This window comes from Mustelus asterias, chromosome 11 (genome assembly GCF_964213995.1).
Source record: "Mustelus asterias chromosome 11, sMusAst1.hap1.1, whole genome shotgun sequence".
NCBI classification, from domain to species: Eukaryota; Metazoa; Chordata; class Chondrichthyes; order Carcharhiniformes; family Triakidae; genus Mustelus; species Mustelus asterias.
In genome coordinates, this window is record NC_135811.1 from 82,662,318 (window position 1) to 82,682,549 (window position 20,232).

The 20,232-nt window shown below is 44.2% G+C and overlaps 1 protein-coding gene across 1 annotated transcript in view; it reads right to left on the bottom strand.

Annotated features, from left to right (window-relative positions):
* The window catches only part of LOC144500958 (BMP and activin membrane-bound inhibitor homolog), a 47,328-nt gene that overhangs the window by 18,121 nt on the left and 8,975 nt on the right, over nt 1-20,232 (bottom strand). Inside the window, exon 2 of the mRNA XM_078224455.1 lies at nt 6,532-6,816. Within this exon, the coding sequence (XP_078080581.1) occupies nt 6,532-6,816 (285 nt within the window). The remainder of the gene's footprint in view (nt 1-6,531; nt 6,817-20,232) is intronic.

Genomic DNA, 20,232 nt, shown 5'->3' on the forward strand with positions numbered 1-20,232 from the left:
CCAAAAGAGAAAATGCTGGAAAATCTCAGCAGGTCTGCCAGCATCTGTAAGGAGAGAAAAGAGCTGACGTTTCAAGTCCAGATGACCCTTTGACAAAGCTTTATCAAAGAGTCATCTGGACTCGAAACGTCAGCTCATTTCTCTCCTTACAGATGCTGCCAGATCTGTTGTGATTTTCCAGCATTTTCCCTTTTGGTTTCTGTACTCAGCAGCCCCATAGGGTACTTGGTGGCCACTGCTGGTACTACACCCACCCGAAGACACATATCGAGGAGGGCACAGTTAAGTGATGGCAGGAAGAGGTGAGGTTTACAGGGGTGAGTTGGATTGAAAGCAAGGACATTTGGGTAGCCTTCAGCAAGCCCCCTTCCTGATGATGTCCCCCCTTAATCAGGGACTGACGGGCCCCTGAACAAGGGACCCTTTCCCTATCTCCCTCTAGTCACCCCAGGAAACTTGCAAACAACCTCTCATGGACTTGTCTGTCATTCTCCTCACATGGGAGCACCACCCACCTCCCCCCCTCCCACTCCCGCCCCCGGCCCCTCCTGCCGCTGGGTTACTGGCAGCAGTGGCAAGTGAGGATATTGACTGCCCACTTAAGAGTCTCAACTGGTGGCGGGGTGGGAAGGCGTTCCCAGCATGGACCCAATCAGGCTGGAGCTGGAAAGGTAGCCGAGATCCCCACCTGCCACCTTCCTGCCTGATTGAATGCCCCCTCCAGCCACCAAAATTGCCACAAATCTGGGCACAAGATTCTGCCCATGTACAACGCAAAAGCCATTACAATGCTGCCTTGCCCACTGCGTATTTCCAGAATGTTCTGTTCATTTTAATCCCGTCGGTTTGATTCTTATAATCATAGAAAAGTTCTCAAATTATGTAAATATTCCACCATGATGCAATAATGGGAATTCTGTATTATTAAATAACACTGAGAAACTGGGCTGGGTATACTTAGGTTTGCAAAATATTCCTGAGAATTGGGAGGGGGGAGAAATTAAATTTGTAAGTTTAAAGTCTATTAATTAGTGTCACAAGTAGGCTTACATTAACGCTGCAATGAAGTTACTGTGAAAATCCCCTGGTCGCCACATTCTGGCACCTCTTCGGGTACACTGAGGGAGAATTTAGCATGGCCAATGCACCTAACCAGCACGTCTTTCAGACAGTGGGAGGAAACCGGAGCACCCGGAGGAAACCCACGCAGACACAGGGAGCACGTGCAGACTCCACACAGACAGTGACCCAAGCCAGGAATCGAACCCGGATCCCTTGCGTTGTGAGGCAGCAGTGCTAATCGCTGTGCCACCCCAGTTTATGTTATGAGAAGTTTATGGGAGTTTGCAGAAGTTGAACAACTAAATAGACCAAGATTGGCATTGGCACAGATTTGGCCAATAGCTGTCGGTATTGGATGAGATCTTAGAAATCTTAGAAATCCTACAGCACAGAAAGAGGCCATTCGGCTCATCGAGTCTGCACCGACCACAATCCCACCCAGACCCTACCCCCATATCCCCACATATTTTACCCACTAATCCCTCTAACCTACGCATCCCAGGACACTGAGGGCAATTTTAGCATGGCCAATCAACCTAACCCGCACATCTTTGGACTGTGGGAGGAAACCGGAGGACCCGGAGGAAACCCACGCAGACACGAGGAGAATGTGCAAACTCCACACAGACAGTGACCCAAGCCGGGAATCGAACCCAGGTCCCTGGAGCTGTGAACTGATTGTCTATTAATGACAGACAATACCAACCATCAATGACATGAAAGCAGTTTTGTTGGCATTCGTTACAATGTTAGTGGAATCACACTTATCCTTTATCTCTGGTTTGTCTTATCACTGTCTACATCAGTGAAACAGTCCTCGAATTGCTACTTTAAGTAATTTCCTGTTTTCTTAAAGGCATTAGTAAAACATTCATTGCAATCCGCACTGTCATATTGAATATTAGGAGGTATTAGTCCATGACTATTAATCCATTTGGAAAAGGATCCTTCAACAAAACAAGTTTGTAAACCACTGACATAAGTAAGAAGAAAGAGCAACCTCTCTTTAACATCTGAACAATGAACTGTTGTAGGGGTTTACCCTGTTTGTGATTCTGTAGTGTAAACAGGGTATACTAATGTTACTCTGGCTGGCAACTAGAGCACCTAAACTAGTGATTCATGCTATCAATGAAGATTCATGGTATCAATGATGGCTGGACTTGCGGATAGCGATGAGCATTGTCGGGCAATACAGCAGGATATAGATAGGCTGGAAAATTGGGCGGAGAGGTGGCAGATGGAATTTAATCCAGATAAATGTGAAGTGATGCATTTTGGAAGAAATAATGTAGGGAGGAGTTATACAATAAATGTCAGAGCCATCAAGAGTATAGAAACACAGAGGGACCTAAGTATGCAAGTCCACAAATCCTTGAAGGTGGCAACACAGGTGGAGAAGGTGGTGAAGAAGGCACATGGTATGCTTGCCTTTATAGGACGGAGTATAGAGTATAAAAGCTGGAGTCTGATGATGCAGCTGTATAGAACGCTGGTTAGGCCACATTTGGAGTACTGCGTCCAGTTCTGGTCGCCGCACTACCAGAAGGACGTGGAGGCGATAGAGAGAGTGCAGAGAAGGTTTACCAGGATGTTGCCTGGTATGGCGGGTCTTAGCTATGAGGAGAGATTGGGTAAACTGGGGTTGTTCTCCCTGGAAAGACGGAGAATGAGGGGAGATCCAATAGAGGTGTACAAGATTATGAAGGGGATAGATAGGGTGAACGGTGGGAAGTTTTTTCCCAGATCAGAAGTGATGATCACGAGGGGTCACGGGCTCAAGGTGAGAGGGGCGAAGTATAACTCAGATATCAGAGGGATGATTTTTACACAGAGGGTGGTGGGGGCCTGGAATGCGCTGCCAAGTAGGGTGGTGGAGGCAGACACGCTGACATCGTTTAAGACTTACCTGGATAGTCACATGAGCAGCCTGGGAATGGAGGGATACAAACGATTGGTCTAGTTGGACCAAGGAGCGGCACAGGCTTGGAGGGCCGAAGGGCCTGTTTCATGTGCTGTACTGTTCTTTGTTCTTTGTTCAATGGGAACAGGACCAAAGTTCAACTAGTTGGAGCAATGGATGGTAAAGATGTTCATTGTTTCTCATGGAAGGTGTTCACCAATAGGTGTCTAGAACTACAGGCAGCAAGGAGGCACAGTCGATAGCATTGCTGCCTCACAGCGCCAGAGACCCGGGTTCAATTTTGGCCTCGGGTGACTGCCTGTGTGTAGTTTGCACGTTCCTCCCATGTCTGTGTGGGTTTCCTCCGGGTGCCCTAGTTTCCTCCCACGCTTCTGAGATGTGCAGGTTAGGTGGATTGGCCATGCTAGATATCCCCTTAGTGTCAGCGGGATTAGAAGGGTAAATATGCGGGGTTACAGGTGGGATTGTTGACATTGCAGGCTCAACAGGCCAAATGGCCTCCTTCTGCACTGTCGGGAATCTATTTTTCTATGAATTTACCCTGTTTATTTCCTGAAGTGAATCCAAAGAACTGGCAGGAACACTCATGCATACATGCAAGATTGTGCAAAGTTATGCAGTTGTTTAAAGGTTGCAATCGCAAAAGCCTATATTTTCCAACTATTAGCCATGGCTCAGTATGGTAGCATACTTGCCTTGAGCCAAAAACCCAAGTGGTTGCTCCGGTCCAGTAATGAGGGAGTGCTGGAAATGCCACTTTCAGATGAGACATTAAACCGACACCCTGTCTGCGCCCTCAGGTAGATTGAAGAGATTTTGTGCTGCTATTTCAAAGCAGAGTATGAAGGTTACCCTGGCGTGCTGGCCAATTCCAATTCCTCAATCAAGATCATGAAAATGAATAATCTGGTCATTGTCTTGTTTCTGTTTGTGGCACCTTGCTTTGCGCCAACCACCTGCCAAGTTTCTTACATTTCAACGTTGCTTATCCTTAAAAAAATAATTAATGGGCTACAATTCACTTCTGGATGTCCTGAGATCATGAAACATGTTAAATAAATGCAAGACTTTTTTTCCAGGCTAAGGGAATGATCCAAATAGCTCAGGAGTACGAAAACAAAATGGCAGTCCCCCCAGTGGAGACAGATGGTCACATTTACCATCGATTTCCCTCTGAAGGCTCCATGGACAACTTCACGAAGTGGTTTTTATGTCCTCCACAGCATGGATGTCACCTCATAAGGAAGAACTCGCTTTGGAGAAATACTGTCAGGGAATTGAGAGAGGTTTGTCTCCAACTTCTAAATAGAATCTAACAAAGGCACAGTTGTTTCCTCCATGAAGAGCTTTTTGGGGAGCACAACAGAAGATAATAACTATATAAACCATTCCCATTCAGCTGTGGGAACCATGGAATGTTACCCCTGCAGCAGGGTACACTACTTGGGTTGTTATGAAGCATTTGCAAGACCACACATGGAGTATTGTGTACAGCTGTGGTCACTGTACTTAAATAAGGATGTACAGGCAATGGAAAGGATTTGGAGAAATTAAACGGATAATTCCTAGCTTTACATCATTGAGCTAGGAAGGTAAACTAAAGAAATTAAATCTGTTCTCATCTAGTGGGAAACAGAATCCTAGACTGTAATTAGGTTTGCCAACTGTCATTAAACGTATTCCTGGAAGTTTCATCACATGACTTTCCCGCATTTTCCAACCATTAGTTGGCCAACACATCCATCCCAGTAATGAAAAGGTTTCCTATTCCAACTGGACAACAAAAAGACTCATTACCCAATTGGATGACACTTAACTACCAGCCAAACAGCCTATTTTTCCCCATTTTTAAATTTTTTATGGCGGATGAAGCGAAATGTTCAAAGAAAACGATGAAAAAAAGATCTTTTATAATATCCCAATGATTTTTTTTTCTCCAGGGTTTCATACAGCGGTCCAATGGACTTCGATCTTCAATTCCTGTTGACTCCAGGCTAATCCTGAAGGTTGGTGACCCTATCTAATGTAACGTATTGATGATGTAAATGTAAAGGCACTATGTGAACAGAGGTACAGCACATTGAAAGAGCTAGTTAGGGGAAAATGAAGGTTAATTTGTGGCAAGGGAAAGAGAGAGAGAGAGAGACATAAGCAATGTCCACATATTTGGAAGAAGAATCTCCCATTTTCCCCTTCCCGGGAACGTTATTATTGCAGCTCTGATTCTGCAAGAATAATAATAGAACCAGCAGGCAATCTTCTAACCTAAAGAAAAATCTAACGTTTTCACAACTTGTCTGACTGATAATGTTAAGACTGTCTCCTAGTAATGTGTGCTAACTTGATGGAAATAGTCAATTGGAATTGTATCAATTCCCATTGCAATGGCAAAGAAGGGATAACAAATGACCTGATTGGATCGAGAACTGAACATAGGGGATGGAAGAGTCAAATGGACATAATCTTCTTTTCCTATTCCTACATCACCACATTTTTTTTAGGCTGTAAATGGACACCCATTCCAGAATTCCTAACCTTACTCTGACACAGAATGTGTGCAGTTTTGTCCTCCTTATCCAAACAAGGATGTCCTTGCTATAGAGGGAGTACAACAAAGGTTAACCAGACTGATTCCTGGGATGGCAGGACTGACATATGAGGAGAGATTGAGTTGGTTAGGATTATATTCACTCGAGGTCAGAATAGTGAGGGGGGGGGGGGATCTCGTAGAAACCTATAAAATTCTAACAGGATTAGAGGTGCGCAGATGCAGGAAGGATGTTCCCGATGGTGGGGGTGTCCAGAACCAGGGGCACAGTCTAAGGATAAGTGGTAAACCTTTGAGGACTGAGATCAGGAGAAATTTCTTCACCCAGGGAGTGGTAAGCCTGTGGAATTCATTATCACAGAAAGTAGTTGAGGCGAAAACACTGTGTTTGCAATCTTACCGGCTGTTCACATCGGAGAATTTGGCGCCCAGCCAAATCTACGTTCACTGCAGCGGGGTGAGAAAATCACGTTGGTGTGAATGACCACAACATTCTGGCCTGTATGTTTCCTAGAAGCAGTTAGATATAGCTCTTGGGGTGAAGGGGATCAAAGGGTTTGGAGGGGCGGGTGAGGGGTTGGGGGGGGGGAGGCAGGATCAGGCTATTGAGTTGGATGATCAGCCATGACAATAGTGAATGGTGGAGCAGATCCAAAGGGCTGAAAAGCTTACTCCTGCTTCTATTTGTTATGCTTCAATGCCAAACCTTATACCATCTGCAAACTGTGCAATGATGGAAGTTTTTCAATTCATTTTTTAAAAATTGACAATAAAACATGGCGAGTAAAAGTGAGACACTACGTGAAAAGTTAACCAGAAAAGTAAAAAGCGTTTGAAAAAATTTGACTGGGTATGTTCTGTGTCCCAATGCATTGTGATACTACCCTACACACCAGTGGAATGTGATCCCGCATTCGCATTTTGCATCAGGAGACAAAACCACGTTGAAGTTATTCTCAAATGAACCAGGCACAAAGAGTGCTTTAAGATTCATTACCTGACACGCTACTCCCAGAATGCAGCAAAACCTCCTGTAGCCCTTTATAATTGCACATATCTTCCCAGCAGCACTCTAAGAGTGACCAGTGTCCTTTATGGTGGTAGGGCCTTTCTGAATGGCAGACCGCTGTGGTGTTGGAGAAAGTGTCCGTGCAGCCATGCAGTAAGGGGGAATTGGCATTCTGAGGGTCCAGTAGTCTGGTAAAGCAGGCAGAGAGCTGGGATTTGCACATGTAGCCTGTCGCTACGCACTGTGGCCCATCACAGTAGCATCTGATTTCACCTGGAAAAGACAAGAAGTTCTGATGAGTGAGAGCACTTGATGAGGGGAATCAAAACAAGTTGGAACCGTCACCACGGTTGAAGGTTCAAAACAGGACCATTGAATAATGTGTTCTGATCACTTGGAATGCTATTCTCATCTTCAAAAGGACAGTGAAATATTAACAGTTCCTACACAATGAAATACAGGTTCAGGATTGGTCTCCCATTTTAGCTGAGCTACCACTTCATCTCCAGGGTTCACCAACTGAGAGGGGAGCTGTTGGTGTGGGAAGGAAAGCAGCAATGAGGGAGAGTTTGACAGAGTTAAGGTGCTGTCTCCCCATCAACTGGTTTGGAGCAATGGTGTTGGTAGCACTGGAGCTATTCCCACTGAAACCCTTCAAATCTCTGGCTTGAAGGAGAGACCCAGGCAACAAGAGCAAAATTGTCAATATGAAAAAGTGGCAAAAGTTATTTACTACTACTTCAGAAATACCAAAATGCCGCAATTGGGGCAGAGGAAGGGGTTCGGCAGGTGAAGGGAGGCATAAAATCGGTTGGCATGGCCAGGGACACTGGGCCATCGTCTACCCACCTTCACTGGTATTCGACCAGCAGCAGAAGTACACATGCCATATGATGAGGCTGCCAGGTAAACTCTGGTAGCCAGACTGTTGACTCTGGGGGAAGTCCCTTCCTATCCTGGAATACTGTGCCCAACCGACATAACACCACCACTCACTCACCGCCCCCCCCTCCCCCCCACCCCACCCTCCACAGTGATGATCGTCACTATTTTCTGTACTCCCTGGCCTCCTGATCATGCACCCATCTCTCCCAACCATCCCCATTGCCTGTACCTGCTTGACTGGCCCCCCAAAATTACGCCCCACTTACCTTTCAGTGCAGCTTCCATTGCTGCTCCTCTCCCCCTGCACAGGGGTGCTACACGACATCACTCCTGAATAAATTTTAAGTTACGTCCCATGATTCTGGCTTCCCTACCAGAGGAAATGATTTCTCTCTATCTGCCTTAATAAATTCTTTCGTCACCTGAAACACTTCAATTCGATCACCCCCCTTTTAGTCTTCTGCATTCAAAGGAATTAAACTGAGTTCATACAAGCTATCCACATAATTTAACTTTCTTGTCCCAGTTTTACCTGAATAACCTGCACTCTGTCCCCTCCAAGGCTAATAGCTTCTTCCTGAGGTGTTGTGCCAGAATAATACTCCAGATGGGATTTAACCAGTTCACTGTACAGTAACATAACTTCCAGTGCTTGGTGTCCCAGGACATTGTGATAAAGCCAATAATCCACCACCCTTTTCAATTAATTTTTGTTCCTGTCCACCAGATTTTAGTGACTTTTGTATTGCGATCCCTAAATCTCTCCACTCATCCATTGTTCCTGGCTTCTCACCATTTAGAAAGTACTCTTTCCCACACTGAGTTCAAACTGCACAGCGCTGCCCATTCACTTAATCTTTCAATATCCCTCTACAACTTTTCTGTTCGTATTTATGCTATGTACCTAACTTTGTACCATTACATGTTTAGATATCCAGCTCCCCATTCCTTTATTCAAGACATAGGTAAATATAGTGAAAGAGTGAGACCCCAGAACAGATACACCACCATACTGCCAATATGAGCACATTCCCAATTCGAGTTCCCCTCAAAGCTGATCAGTTGGGCAATGAATATACGTTGCAATTTTTTAATTCATTCATGGGATGTGGGTATCAGTGGCAACCCCAGCACTTGTTGCCCATCCCTAACCACCCATGAACTGAAGATTTTCCCAGCCATTCCTGAGGGCAGTTAAGAGTCAACCACACCACTGTGGGTCTGGAGTCACATGTAGGCCAGACCAGGTAAGGACATCAGATTTCCTTCCGAAAGGATATTAGTGAACCAGATGGATTTTTGTGACAATCAGTGATGGTTTTGAGGTCACTGTTGCTAGCTTTATATTCCAGATTTATTAACTGAATTCAAATTCAACTAGCTGCCGTGGTGGGATTTGAACACATGTCCCCAGAGAATTAGCTGGTTACTGATTCAGCGACATTACCACTATGCTGCCATCTCCCCACAGTACAAATAAACCACCAATCTCATAATTGAATCCAGAAGAATTGAATATCAAGCATTTCTTTTCCTTACGTCCTAAAGACACTGATTCGTGTTTGGGTTTAGTTTAACCCTCCTGGATTTCAGTCAAATGGTGACTTTTGGTGTGCAAATCTAGACTGTAAATGCTGGCAAAACATTTGGCACGATGGCACAGTGTTTAACACTGCTACCTCACAGTGCCAGGGACCAGGTTCATTTCCGGCCTTGGATGACTGCCTGTGTGGAGGTTTGCACATTCTTCCTGTGTCTGTGTGGGTTTCATCTGAGTGCTCTGGTTTCCTCCCACAGTCCAAAGCTGTGTAAGTTAGGTGGATTGGCCATGCTAAATTGCTCCTTAGCCCAAGATGTGTAGGTTAGGAGAATTAGTGGGGTAAGTTAACCAGGGGTTGGCCCTGGGTGAGTTGCTGAATAGGTGCAGACCCGATCGGCCAAATGGCCTCTTTCTGCTTTCCATGAATGGGCTGTCAGGAGCCTCGGCCTGCCCTCAACAGCATCCACTAAACTTAGATGTCCTTGCTGAATTGCAATCAGAATCAGGAGTGCAGTTTAAGGTGCTCAGAGCAACATCAACATTTGCAATGTGTGATGTATGATTCAGGCAGGCTCCATAAAACACTTTGGAGTTTCCAACCTGAACCCATAACCAATGTCACTCCAGCACAGATCACCTCACTCAGCAAGAATCAAGGATCAAACCTGATGCTTTCTAGCTCTGGATATATCACCTGGTAGTATACTTGCCCAATTAGATATTGAAAGACCTTAGTTATTTTTCCCCATATATGGCAAATACATTGCATGCTCCTAAATCCATTCAACTTGGTTGGGAATCCAGCTGAACCTCTTTCTTCCCCAACAATGGGCATCAATCCAAAATTCCGGAGAAATGTCTTTACCCAGTGATTTGTTGGAATGTTGAATTCATTATTGTCGGGAGTATTGAGGCAAATAGCACAGATGGTCTTAAACATTACATTAAATAAAAAAATGAGAGGGAATGGAGGAAAAGTAAAAGAGTAAAATAACTGTGAGGGTAGATGCCAAAGGGTGGGAGGATTATGAGAACATTGAATGGCCTGTTTCTGTGCTGTACTTTCTATGAACTCCAGTGTAAAGTCAGACTTCTCCTTGTCCAACACTTGAACTTCCTCTGAGACCTGTGGTTAGTCAGGTCTGTTAATTTGAGGGTGGCGACCATCACTTGCTGACAAGCTTGACACCACCGTGGAGAATACTGTTGTGAGTGCCTCAAATGGAAAGATGCTCAGTGTTCAAGACAAGAGTGCAGCTTCCAGTTTATGCACATGTTTGAATGCATTTCCACTGCTTTTATAATTTGCCATCATGTATATTTTTGATTAGTTTGGGAGTCAGACTAGGGACAATATCCGGCAATGTTAAGATATGTTTAAAGTTTATTTATTAGTGTCGCTAGTAGGCTTACATTAACACTGCGATGAAGTTACTGTGAAAATTCCCTAGTCGCCACACTCCGGCGCCTGTTCGGGTACACTGAGGGAGAGTTTAGCTTGGCCAATTCACCTAACCAGCACATCTTTCAGACGGTTGGAGTAAACCAGAGCACCCGGAAGAAACCCACGCAGACACGGGGAGGACGTGCAGACTCTGCATAGTCACCCAAGCCGGGAATCGAACCCGGGTCCCCGGCACTGTGAGGCAGCAGTGCTAACCACCATGCCACCCTTGCTACTGTATCTTAAGCTCAGAATTTATATTTAAACAATAAATGCAAGATCATTTATGGTGAGATGCCTTGGGATCCCAAATATTTCATCCTGGGGGGAATTCAATCCTTCACCTAATCTTCCTCTCTGAGGGGAATTTTCTGGAATCTTCCATCCTCACAAGACTGTCGTCATTGCAGAGGGGAAGATGAATGCCATGCTTTCCATCTGAGCACTCAAAATAAACCGGAACATTTTCAGCTAAACATTAATTCACAAGATTGCCTCTTCAAATGAAAAATCCATGCGATGAGCTAAATCACCTAAAGCAGGAACTCTCTGAGGTTCAGAAAAGGTGGAGAAGGATTGTTGTAAATCAGAGATTAGATGACTAAAAATCTGACATTTAAAATTGTTGCAGGAAGGTAGGGCACGGGGGTACCAAAAGTGAGTTGACATTGTTGATGTCCTGGCGAACACAGGGCAGAGTCGGAGGGAGTGCAACAGGTCTTCATTTCAATTGAAGATAGAGGAGGAAGATTGCAGCAATTAAAGACATTTCATTGATAAACAACTCTAAGGCTAGAATATTCTGGCTGTCCCGCCCCTGCCCATGGCAGGTTCCACTCCAGCAGGACCAGTGAGCTACTGAAATTTCCATTCACATTAGGGGGAACCTGGAGATCCCACCAGCGTGACGGGCTGAAAAATTCCTGCCAAAGTGAAGGACATTCTCCTCCACGAGGAGGTGATGGCCTAGTGGTATTATCACTAGACTATTAATCCAGAAACTCAGCTAACGTCCTGGGGAAGCGGGTTCGAATCCTGCCACGGCAGATGGTGGAATTTGAATTCAATAAAAAAAGTCAGGAATTAAGAATCTACTGACGACCATGAAACCATTGTTGATTGTCGGAAAAAAACATCTGGTTCACTAATGTCCTTGAGGGAAGGAAATCTGTCTTCCTTACCTGGTTGGATTACATGAGACTCCAGAGCCACAGCAATGTGGTTGACTCTCAACTGCCCTTGGGCAACTAGGGATGGGCAATAAATGCTGAGCAGCCAGCGACGCCAATGTCCCGCAAATGAATAAAACAAAAGTGAAGGCCCAAATACAGAAAATAGCTCGAAATGAAGAAGTCAATACAAAATGTGTTAAAGGACGGAAGTCACTAATTGAATCCTTTATGTCAAGCAACCCGGATGGCCGCTCAGTGCACCTCATGGCATCAAGGGCCATAGTTTAAAAGTTTAAAGTTTTTTATTAGCGTCACAAGTAGGCTTACATTAACACTGCAATGAAGTTACTATGAAGATCTCCTAGTCGCCACACTCCAGCCCCTGTTTGGGTACACTGAGGGAGAATTTAGCATGGGCTGATGCTCCTAACCAGCATGTCTCTCGGACTGTGGGAGGAAACCGGAGCACCCGGAGGAAACCCACGCAGACATGGGGAGAACATGCAAACTCCGCACAGTGACCCAAGCCGGGAATCGAACCCGGGTCCCTGGCGCTGTGAGGCAGCATTGTTCTGCCAAGCTGGGCATGTCATGGCATGAGGGACATAGGGTTCATTGAATATTTTTAAAGCAGAGGTGGATAGATTCTTGTGAGGTAAGGGAATCAAAGGTTATCGGGGTAAATGGGAATGTAGAGTTCAAAGCACAAACAGATTAGCCATGATCTTATTGAATGTCATGGTAGGTTTGTGTGGCCAAGTGGCTTATTTCTAGTCTTATTCCATAAAGTTCCCACATACAGACTATGGTTCATTACACCTCCGAGGTGACGTAAACCAGGACAATTTGTGCTGGCCTGGGTCCATGAAAATTGCTGAGACGAGGAGATGTCAAACCCTGAGATGGAGCTCGCTAGTTCTGGAGTTTAGGGTAGGGTGTAAGAGCCCGAACCACTCTTAAAAGGCCCTCCTGAAAATTGGAAACCCCAGGAATGGGGTGGGGGGGGGGGGCAGTCAGGAATCCTGGAATCAGGACCCTCCTGCCCTTTTAAAAGGGCTCCCAATCTTGAGTTGGCAAAAATGTAGCCCAATGTCTCTGTTGAAGGAAGGGAATCATACAATACATGCTGATAGGGTTGTACTAAAGGAGCAAGTAAAGAAGTCCTTTGAAGGGCACAAGCATTCTTTGCCTTCGAAATGTGGCAGGGATCAATTAGCACATTCCCAACTAGAAAGAAGAGTGAAGAAGAAGAATAGGTCTTTTAATTTCTCAGTTTAAAAAAAAATTATGGCTAGAATATCAAAACCACAGCACATGGACTGCTGCGATTCAAGAAGGCAGATCACCGTCACCTTCTCAAGGGAACTAGGGATGGGCAATAAATGCTGACCAGCCAGCTACACCCATGTCCCATGAATGAATATTAAAAAAAACATGTCTAAGTGTGCAGATGTTGAGGGAGAATGCAAAGGTAACATTTTAACTTGGGTGTAAAGTGGGGAGCAGACTTTCTTGTGAACGACTGGAATGTATCAGTGAAACTGAAAACTGGGGGAATAAGGAGTTTGGAGAAACTAAAATATGGAACTCATTACAGCATGGAGTTGGCAGCACAGTGGCACAGTGGTTAGCATTGCTGCCTCACAATGCCAGGGACCCGGGTTCGATTCCTGGCTTGGGTCACTGTCTGTGCGGAGTCTGCATGTCCTCCCTGTGTCTGTGTGGGTTTCCGCTGGGTGCTCTGGTTTCCTCACACAGTCCAAAGACATGCAGGTTAGCTGAATTGGCCATGCTAAACTCTCCCTCAATGTACCCGAACAGGCACCGGAGTGTGACGACTAGGGGATTTTCACAGTAACTTCAGTGCAGTGTTAATATAAACCTACTTGTGACATTGATGAACAAACTTTAAGCAAGCAATAGCATATTAGCTATTTAAAGAGGAGTTAAATACACATGTGAGGGAGAAAGGAATGGAAAGATACATTGCTAGGGTTAGATGGAATGGGGTAGAAGGCCATCAGGGTCAAATGGTCTGTTTTTGTGTTGTAAAATCTGTGTAATTCTATCTAATCCAACTGAAATTTGTTGAACTTTTCATTGCGAGGAGAAGGAAAGTGCTTTTTGGAGTTTGTTTTAAATTGGATTTTTTTATTATTGGAGCTAATGAAAGGGTAGGATTGTTTCTTTTTTACTTCCATTTGTCTATACTTTTTATTAAATCAGTCCAATTGACGATCTTGATTATCTCTTATGCTCCTGATTATCTTTTGGCCAGTTTTCCAACTCAGGAAATGTCGAGTGAGCTATTAGTTCCAACACAAGAAAATAACTGTTTTCACTTTAGTTTATTTGAAGAAGTATTATTCTGTTCCCTTTGGGTTTGCTCTGTCACACCCACTTCCTGGAACCAGCCATTCTTTGAACTGGTGGAGCTGCACAAGCTGAGTGTAGTTTACCTCAGTGATCCTTTCGCTTAGAGAGAAGCCCTCAGCCTCAATAATACCAAAATAAGTGCTTATATTCTAATACCTCCAAATCATCATGGATGGGCCGTGTACAGCCAAACCTGCCAGAATCGTTGTGCCCTGCACCACAGAGCCCCAATTAAAGAAAGGATTTTCCCAGGCAATTGCCTGAGCAAATGGTGGCAAATTTACCTTCAGGTTATGCCCACAAGTCAGGGACTGGAGGCAGTCTGCCATAGGCGGCACGGTTGCCCAGTGGTTAGCACTGCTGCCTCACAGCACCAGGGACCTGGGTTTGATTCCCAGCTTGGGTCACTGTCTGTGTGGAGTTTGCACATTCTCCCCGTGTCTGCATGGGTTTTCTCCGGGCGCTCCAGTTTCTTCCCACAGTCTGGAAGACGTGCTGGTTAGCTGAATCGGCCATGCTAAATTCTCCCTCAATGTACCTGAACAGGCGCTGCAGTGTGGCGACTAGGGGATTTTCACAGTAACTTCATTTGACATTTTCATCTTACGTATTAAACAAGATACCAGCTAAACTCCAATTTACATTTTCTTTTTTCTTTTTTTAATAACTAGAGTGCCTGTCCTCTATAAACTAGGGCAAGTCTATCCAAACTTTGGACTTTGACAGCCAGTAGAAAACCAGAACCCAAACAAGAGTCATATCGGACTCGAAACGTTAACTCTGTTTCTCTCTCCACAGATGCTGCCTGACCTGCTGAGTTTCTCCCAGCATTTCTGTCTCCATTTTGTTCTCTTTGTTGAAGTGATTTTTCTTCTCTAACATCTTATGTCACTTCAAAGTGTGAAAGGTGACAGATATGAACTTGATTTGGTATTAAAGGATAAACGAAAGAATCTGCATTTAATATTGCACCCTTCACAGCTTCTGACTAATCCAAGCTCCTGCACAGCTATCGAATTATTGTCAAATTATTAAAACTGTAACATTGGCATACTCCCAGCTTCCCCAAATGGTAAAAAGATAACTGACCGAATAATCTGCTTTTATGGTGTTAGTTAAGGAATGGACATTGTCCAGAGCACCCAGATTTTGATTACAACCAATTTGCAGGTCTTTAGGTCATCAGTTTAACAACTCTCCTGAAGACAGTATCTTCACCAATGCGGTGCCCTGATCGTCCAACTCAATAGCCTAATCTTGCTTTCTCCCCATAACCTTTGAACCCATTCGCCCCAAGTGCTATATCTAGCCGCCTCTTGAATACATTCAATGTTTTGGCATCAACTACTTCCTATGGTAATGAATTCCACAGGCTCACCACTCTTTGGGTGAAGAAATGTCTCCTCATCTCCATCCTAAATGGTCTACTCTGTATCCTCAATCTGTGACCCCTGGTTCTGGACACCCACACTATCGGGAATATCCTCCCAGCATCTACGCTGTCTAGTCTAGAATTTTATAAGTCTCTATGCGATCCCCCCCTCATTCGTCTGAACTCCAGCAAAAACAATTCTAACCTAGTCAATCTCTCCTCATGCATCAGTCCTGCCATCCCCGGAATCAGCCTGGTAAACCTTTGCTGCACTCCCTCGAGAGCAAGAACATCCTCCCTCAGAAAAGGAAACAATATTCTAGGTGTGGCCTCACCAAGGTCCTGTATAATTGCAACAACACATCCCTGCATGAGAGGGACCATATTCAAGCTCTTAACAGATGCACTTCTACATTACTCCAGCTCCACTATGATGATACTGTGCTCTTTTGCTATACTTTTTGTTCAGGTGGGACTGTTTTAAGAGGTGGTGTTTTGTTACAAGAGTTGATTTGTCTGGGAAAACATGCAGCAGATGCTAAGAATAATTACTGATTTTAGCTAGGTATGTGTTACTTTATAGAGTTAATGGACCTTTTATTTATTTAAGTTCTCCTGGGATTTTAGACGAGGGATGCAGAGTCATGGGGTTAATGGGAACAGCTAAGCTTGCAGGAAAGAACAGATCCATTTTCATTTTTTAATCAAGAGCAGTTGCTGCCTTGGCTGGAAGAAGAAATAACTGCCTCCTCCTCTCTAGAGCCCTTCTGAAAGTTCCAATACTGTTAACCTAAATCACAAGCAAATATGCCTTTGTTTTGCTAACTAATTTTAAAGAGGGATTTAAGTCTATAAAAGAAATATTGCTTGGTTGGAACTAAAAGTGATAGATTAGAAATTAAGAAATGTATCTTGACATGTTTAAGTATTGTTTAATTGTTAAAAGTTAAGCTAATTCATTTGTTATCGTTAAACTGCGTGGTTAAATAAAATTTGTTTTGATAAAAGTTCCCAAGTTTGTCAGTACGCCTGGAGTGAAACATCTTATCTTCATATTAATGCCAAAATAGAACATTTGTTGGGGTCTACTCTGCCTTTATATTATACCTTGAGGTTTCTGGTCTGGTATCCAAATACCACGCAGTTGGGCTGTTGACTCCTAAGAGTAATGACAATGGGTACTGGTTTGCCAGTGTTGCCCATGTCGCGAGGACAAATCAAAAAAATAAAGTTGCTGTCACACGTAATAAAGCTTTGCTTATTATTTTGCATGGATCCTTTAAAAGAGGTGACTGGATAAACAGATCTTGTGAATGGTAACTACTCATCTTAGAGATACCCGAGCAAGTTCCATTTTTTAAAAGCCTTTGTCATTTTGAACCGGATCATTTCCATTTTGCCAATGAACTGTATAGCAGGCACTCTTGTGATGTCAGACAAGAAGAACCTTTCACATTGTTTGAGACTGTCCATCCAATATACTTCCGCTAGCTTCCTTCCATTTGATTTTTTGGTTATGATAAAACATGGGGGAAGAGATGAGGGGAAGAAAGATTCCCTGTGACTTCTGAACTGGAAATGGGGGGTTGGAATGGGATTTTCTCAGGTATGTTGGTGGACATCACCTAATCCTGCTTTCTCCCCATAACTTTTGATCCCATTCGCCCCAAGTGCTATATCCAGCCGCCTCTTGGATACATTCAATGTTTTGACATCAACTGAATTAAATAAATATGGGGCAATAGAAAGCAGCCTATAAATTGCATTTCTTTTATCTCTCTTAATTTCCCTCCTTCTCTCCTAAAGGTAGCAAATGTTTATACTCCTTCCAGAGATCTAAACCATAGACAGCAATATGAGTCCATGGGAGTTGACATTGTGCTATAAATGCATGTATCTCTTTTATCTTCTGTCCCTCCTTTCTAAGCCCACTGAGCCATGTGTGTGTGAAATACCTATTTATTGTTGACTTTCTACACGCTTTGTGGTTGAAATTGAGTTGAGTGATATCAGCTTTTTTTTAACTCATTCATAGAATGTGAATATTACCATGGGCCAGCATTTATTGTCATAGAAACCCTACAGTGCAGAAAGAGGCCATTCGGCCCATCAAGTCTGCACGGTCTCTCCAACAGAGCATCTTACCCAGGCCCAGCCCCGCCCTATCCCCATAGCCCCACACATTTAATCCCCCTAACCCACACATCTTGGGACACTGAGGGGCAAATTAGCATGACCAATCCACATAACTTTCACATTGTTGGACTGTGGGAGGAAACTGGAGCACCTGGAGGAAACCCACGAAGACACGGGGTGAATGTACAAACTTCACATCGTCACCCAAGGCTTGAATCGAACCTGGCACTCTGAGGCAGCAGTGTTAACCAATATGCGCTGTGCCGCCCAATTGCCCATTCCTAATTGCCTCTGAGAAGGTGGTGGTGAGCCATCTTCTGGAACTGCGTCGCCCATATCGGGGTCGCTACAGGAAGAATGGTGCCCAATGGGTTAAACAGTTGCTACAAAATTCTGCCCTCTCTTCCTTAATAGAAGTGTTAACTGGTTCGAAAATGCCTTTGTTAAAATAGTGGAATTTTGAACGAATACATTGATGCATCTGTTACCAATATCCCACAGCATGACTTCATTCTAATCATTAGTGCACTCCTCGCACAGCCTCTCTTCATTAGAGAGTATAATGAAGGGACCACAAGATGTGGAGGAGAAGTCACTGTAAAAGCCATCCAACTTCCTGTGAAGTGATGTTCCTGCAGAGTAATTTCTCTTAACTGTATCTCGGAGGAAAACCACTTTGATATTGAAAAGAAGCCCCAGGAATGTTATTTCCTGCTTCTTGTTACTTGTCTATTTTGGAAACTGAAAGTGACAGCAGCAGGAATCCTCCAAAATTCCACAAGATTTTTGTGTTGACTTCAGCTGCGACTGGTGCTAACTCCATTCTGGGCTATCTCTCGCTGTTTTGATAATACATTGAACTAGGTTCCCTCCTGCCTTGGTTGGTAAACACAGCAGCTGGAAATGAATCATCCAACCAAGAAAAGGTTTTGCCTGCCAAGATCCCAGCCAAAGTATCCGTGGTACGCCACATTTGGTTCTTGTGCCTTAGAAGGATATATTGGCCTTAGATGGGTTCAGTGCAGATTCACCACAGTGAAAGGGCGGCACGGTGGCACAGTGGTTAGCACTGTTGCCTCACAGCGCCAAGGACCCGGGTTCAATTCCGGTCTTGGGTAATTGGCTGCGTAGAGTTTGCACATTCTCCCCGTGTCTGCGTGGCTTTCCCCTCGGTGCTCCAGTTTCCTCCCCCAGTCCAAAGATGTGCAAGTCAGGTGGATTGACCATGCTAAATTGCCCCTTAGTGTCCCAAGATATATAAGTTAGGGGGATTAGTGAGGTAAATATGTGGGGTTACGGGGATAGATCTGGGTAAGATGCGAAGTTTGAGAGTCAGTGCAGACTCAATGTACTGTTTAAAAATGTTTTAAAGTTTATTTATTAGACACAAGTAGGCAATTAAGTTACTGTGAATAACCTCCTTCTGCACTATGACTTTATGATATCGGAGCTCAAAGAGTTAAATTATGAAACAGATTTTGTGGACTTGCCTTATATTTCCTTTAGTATAAAAGATTAAGGAGTGATCAGGTTAAGGTTTTTCTTAATTTGTTATTGCACAAGACTCACTCTTTCTTCTGATGTGGGAATGCAGAACAAGAGAACAGAACCTTTAAAATTGGAGCTCAGTTATTCAAAGTGATGTCGGAAAGCAGTTTTTCAATCACAGTGGAAACAAGGGCTGGTATTCTCCGGTCTTGCCCGCCCCGCTGCCGTTGCCAGCACGAACGGAGAATTTGGCGCTCAGCCAAATCTCCGTTCCCAGCAGCGGGACTGGAGAATCCCAGCCACGGGCGAGGTCGGAGAATTCTGGCCAAATGCTGCCACACAAGTAGGTGTGCAGGAGAATGCCAGGACATGAATTTCGCCCATAAATGGACTCAATAATTGAATCTGCCGGCCATGTCATGATGGAGTTATTTACACTCATTTGAACCAGTTATTCAGATTCCACTCAATCAGGAAGCTGCTGGCAACAGCAGAGCAAATAGGCAGATGTACCTTTAACCCTTTTGTTTATTGGACGGGCAGCAGGCAATTATGTTCAAGGAAACATTTAATCCATGTAAGTTAAGGCTCATTTATGCATTGGCTAAACATGGCTAACTTAGCAACTCCAAAGGACTATTTAATTGCTAGAATAATAATTTGGTATAATCCTTCAAAAAATATGTGCACACCCCATGTCCAATCACCTGAAGTTCATAAGTTCATAAGATATAGAAGTAGAATTAGATCATTCGGCTCATCGAGTCCACTCCGCAATGATGTACTAAAAAATCTGATGTTAGCTTGTAAAGTCTGTTGGAATAGCTTTCCAAACATGTTTCCAAAGGACACTGGGTGGTGTAGTGTAATTAGTTCACTGCCTCTCGGACCCAAGTCCTCCCCAGATGGGTAAAAGTCTCATCTTTCGGATGACCATAAGGGTCCTGTGTAAAATGAGTTTGAGTCGTCTCAGTCCAGGTCGTGGTGGGGTCCACGTCAGCAATTTTAACAGATTCTCCTGGCATCTGAACAAGGGAGCTTTCCAAATTATCTGCTCAATCTAGTAACTTGGCAATAAAGAGGCTACGGGGTTGCCAAGAGCAAACTGGAATGGAATCCAGACATCCCTTGGTCCGTCTTCCCCTGTGTTGCAGGGAACCCAGTGCAGTGAAATCACTGACCCATTTCTCCATTCTGTTTTGGGTTAGGGTCATACAAAGTTCCTTCAGCAAACAGCAATGTTCCAATACCTGTGCATGGGGAATTGATTTAGATT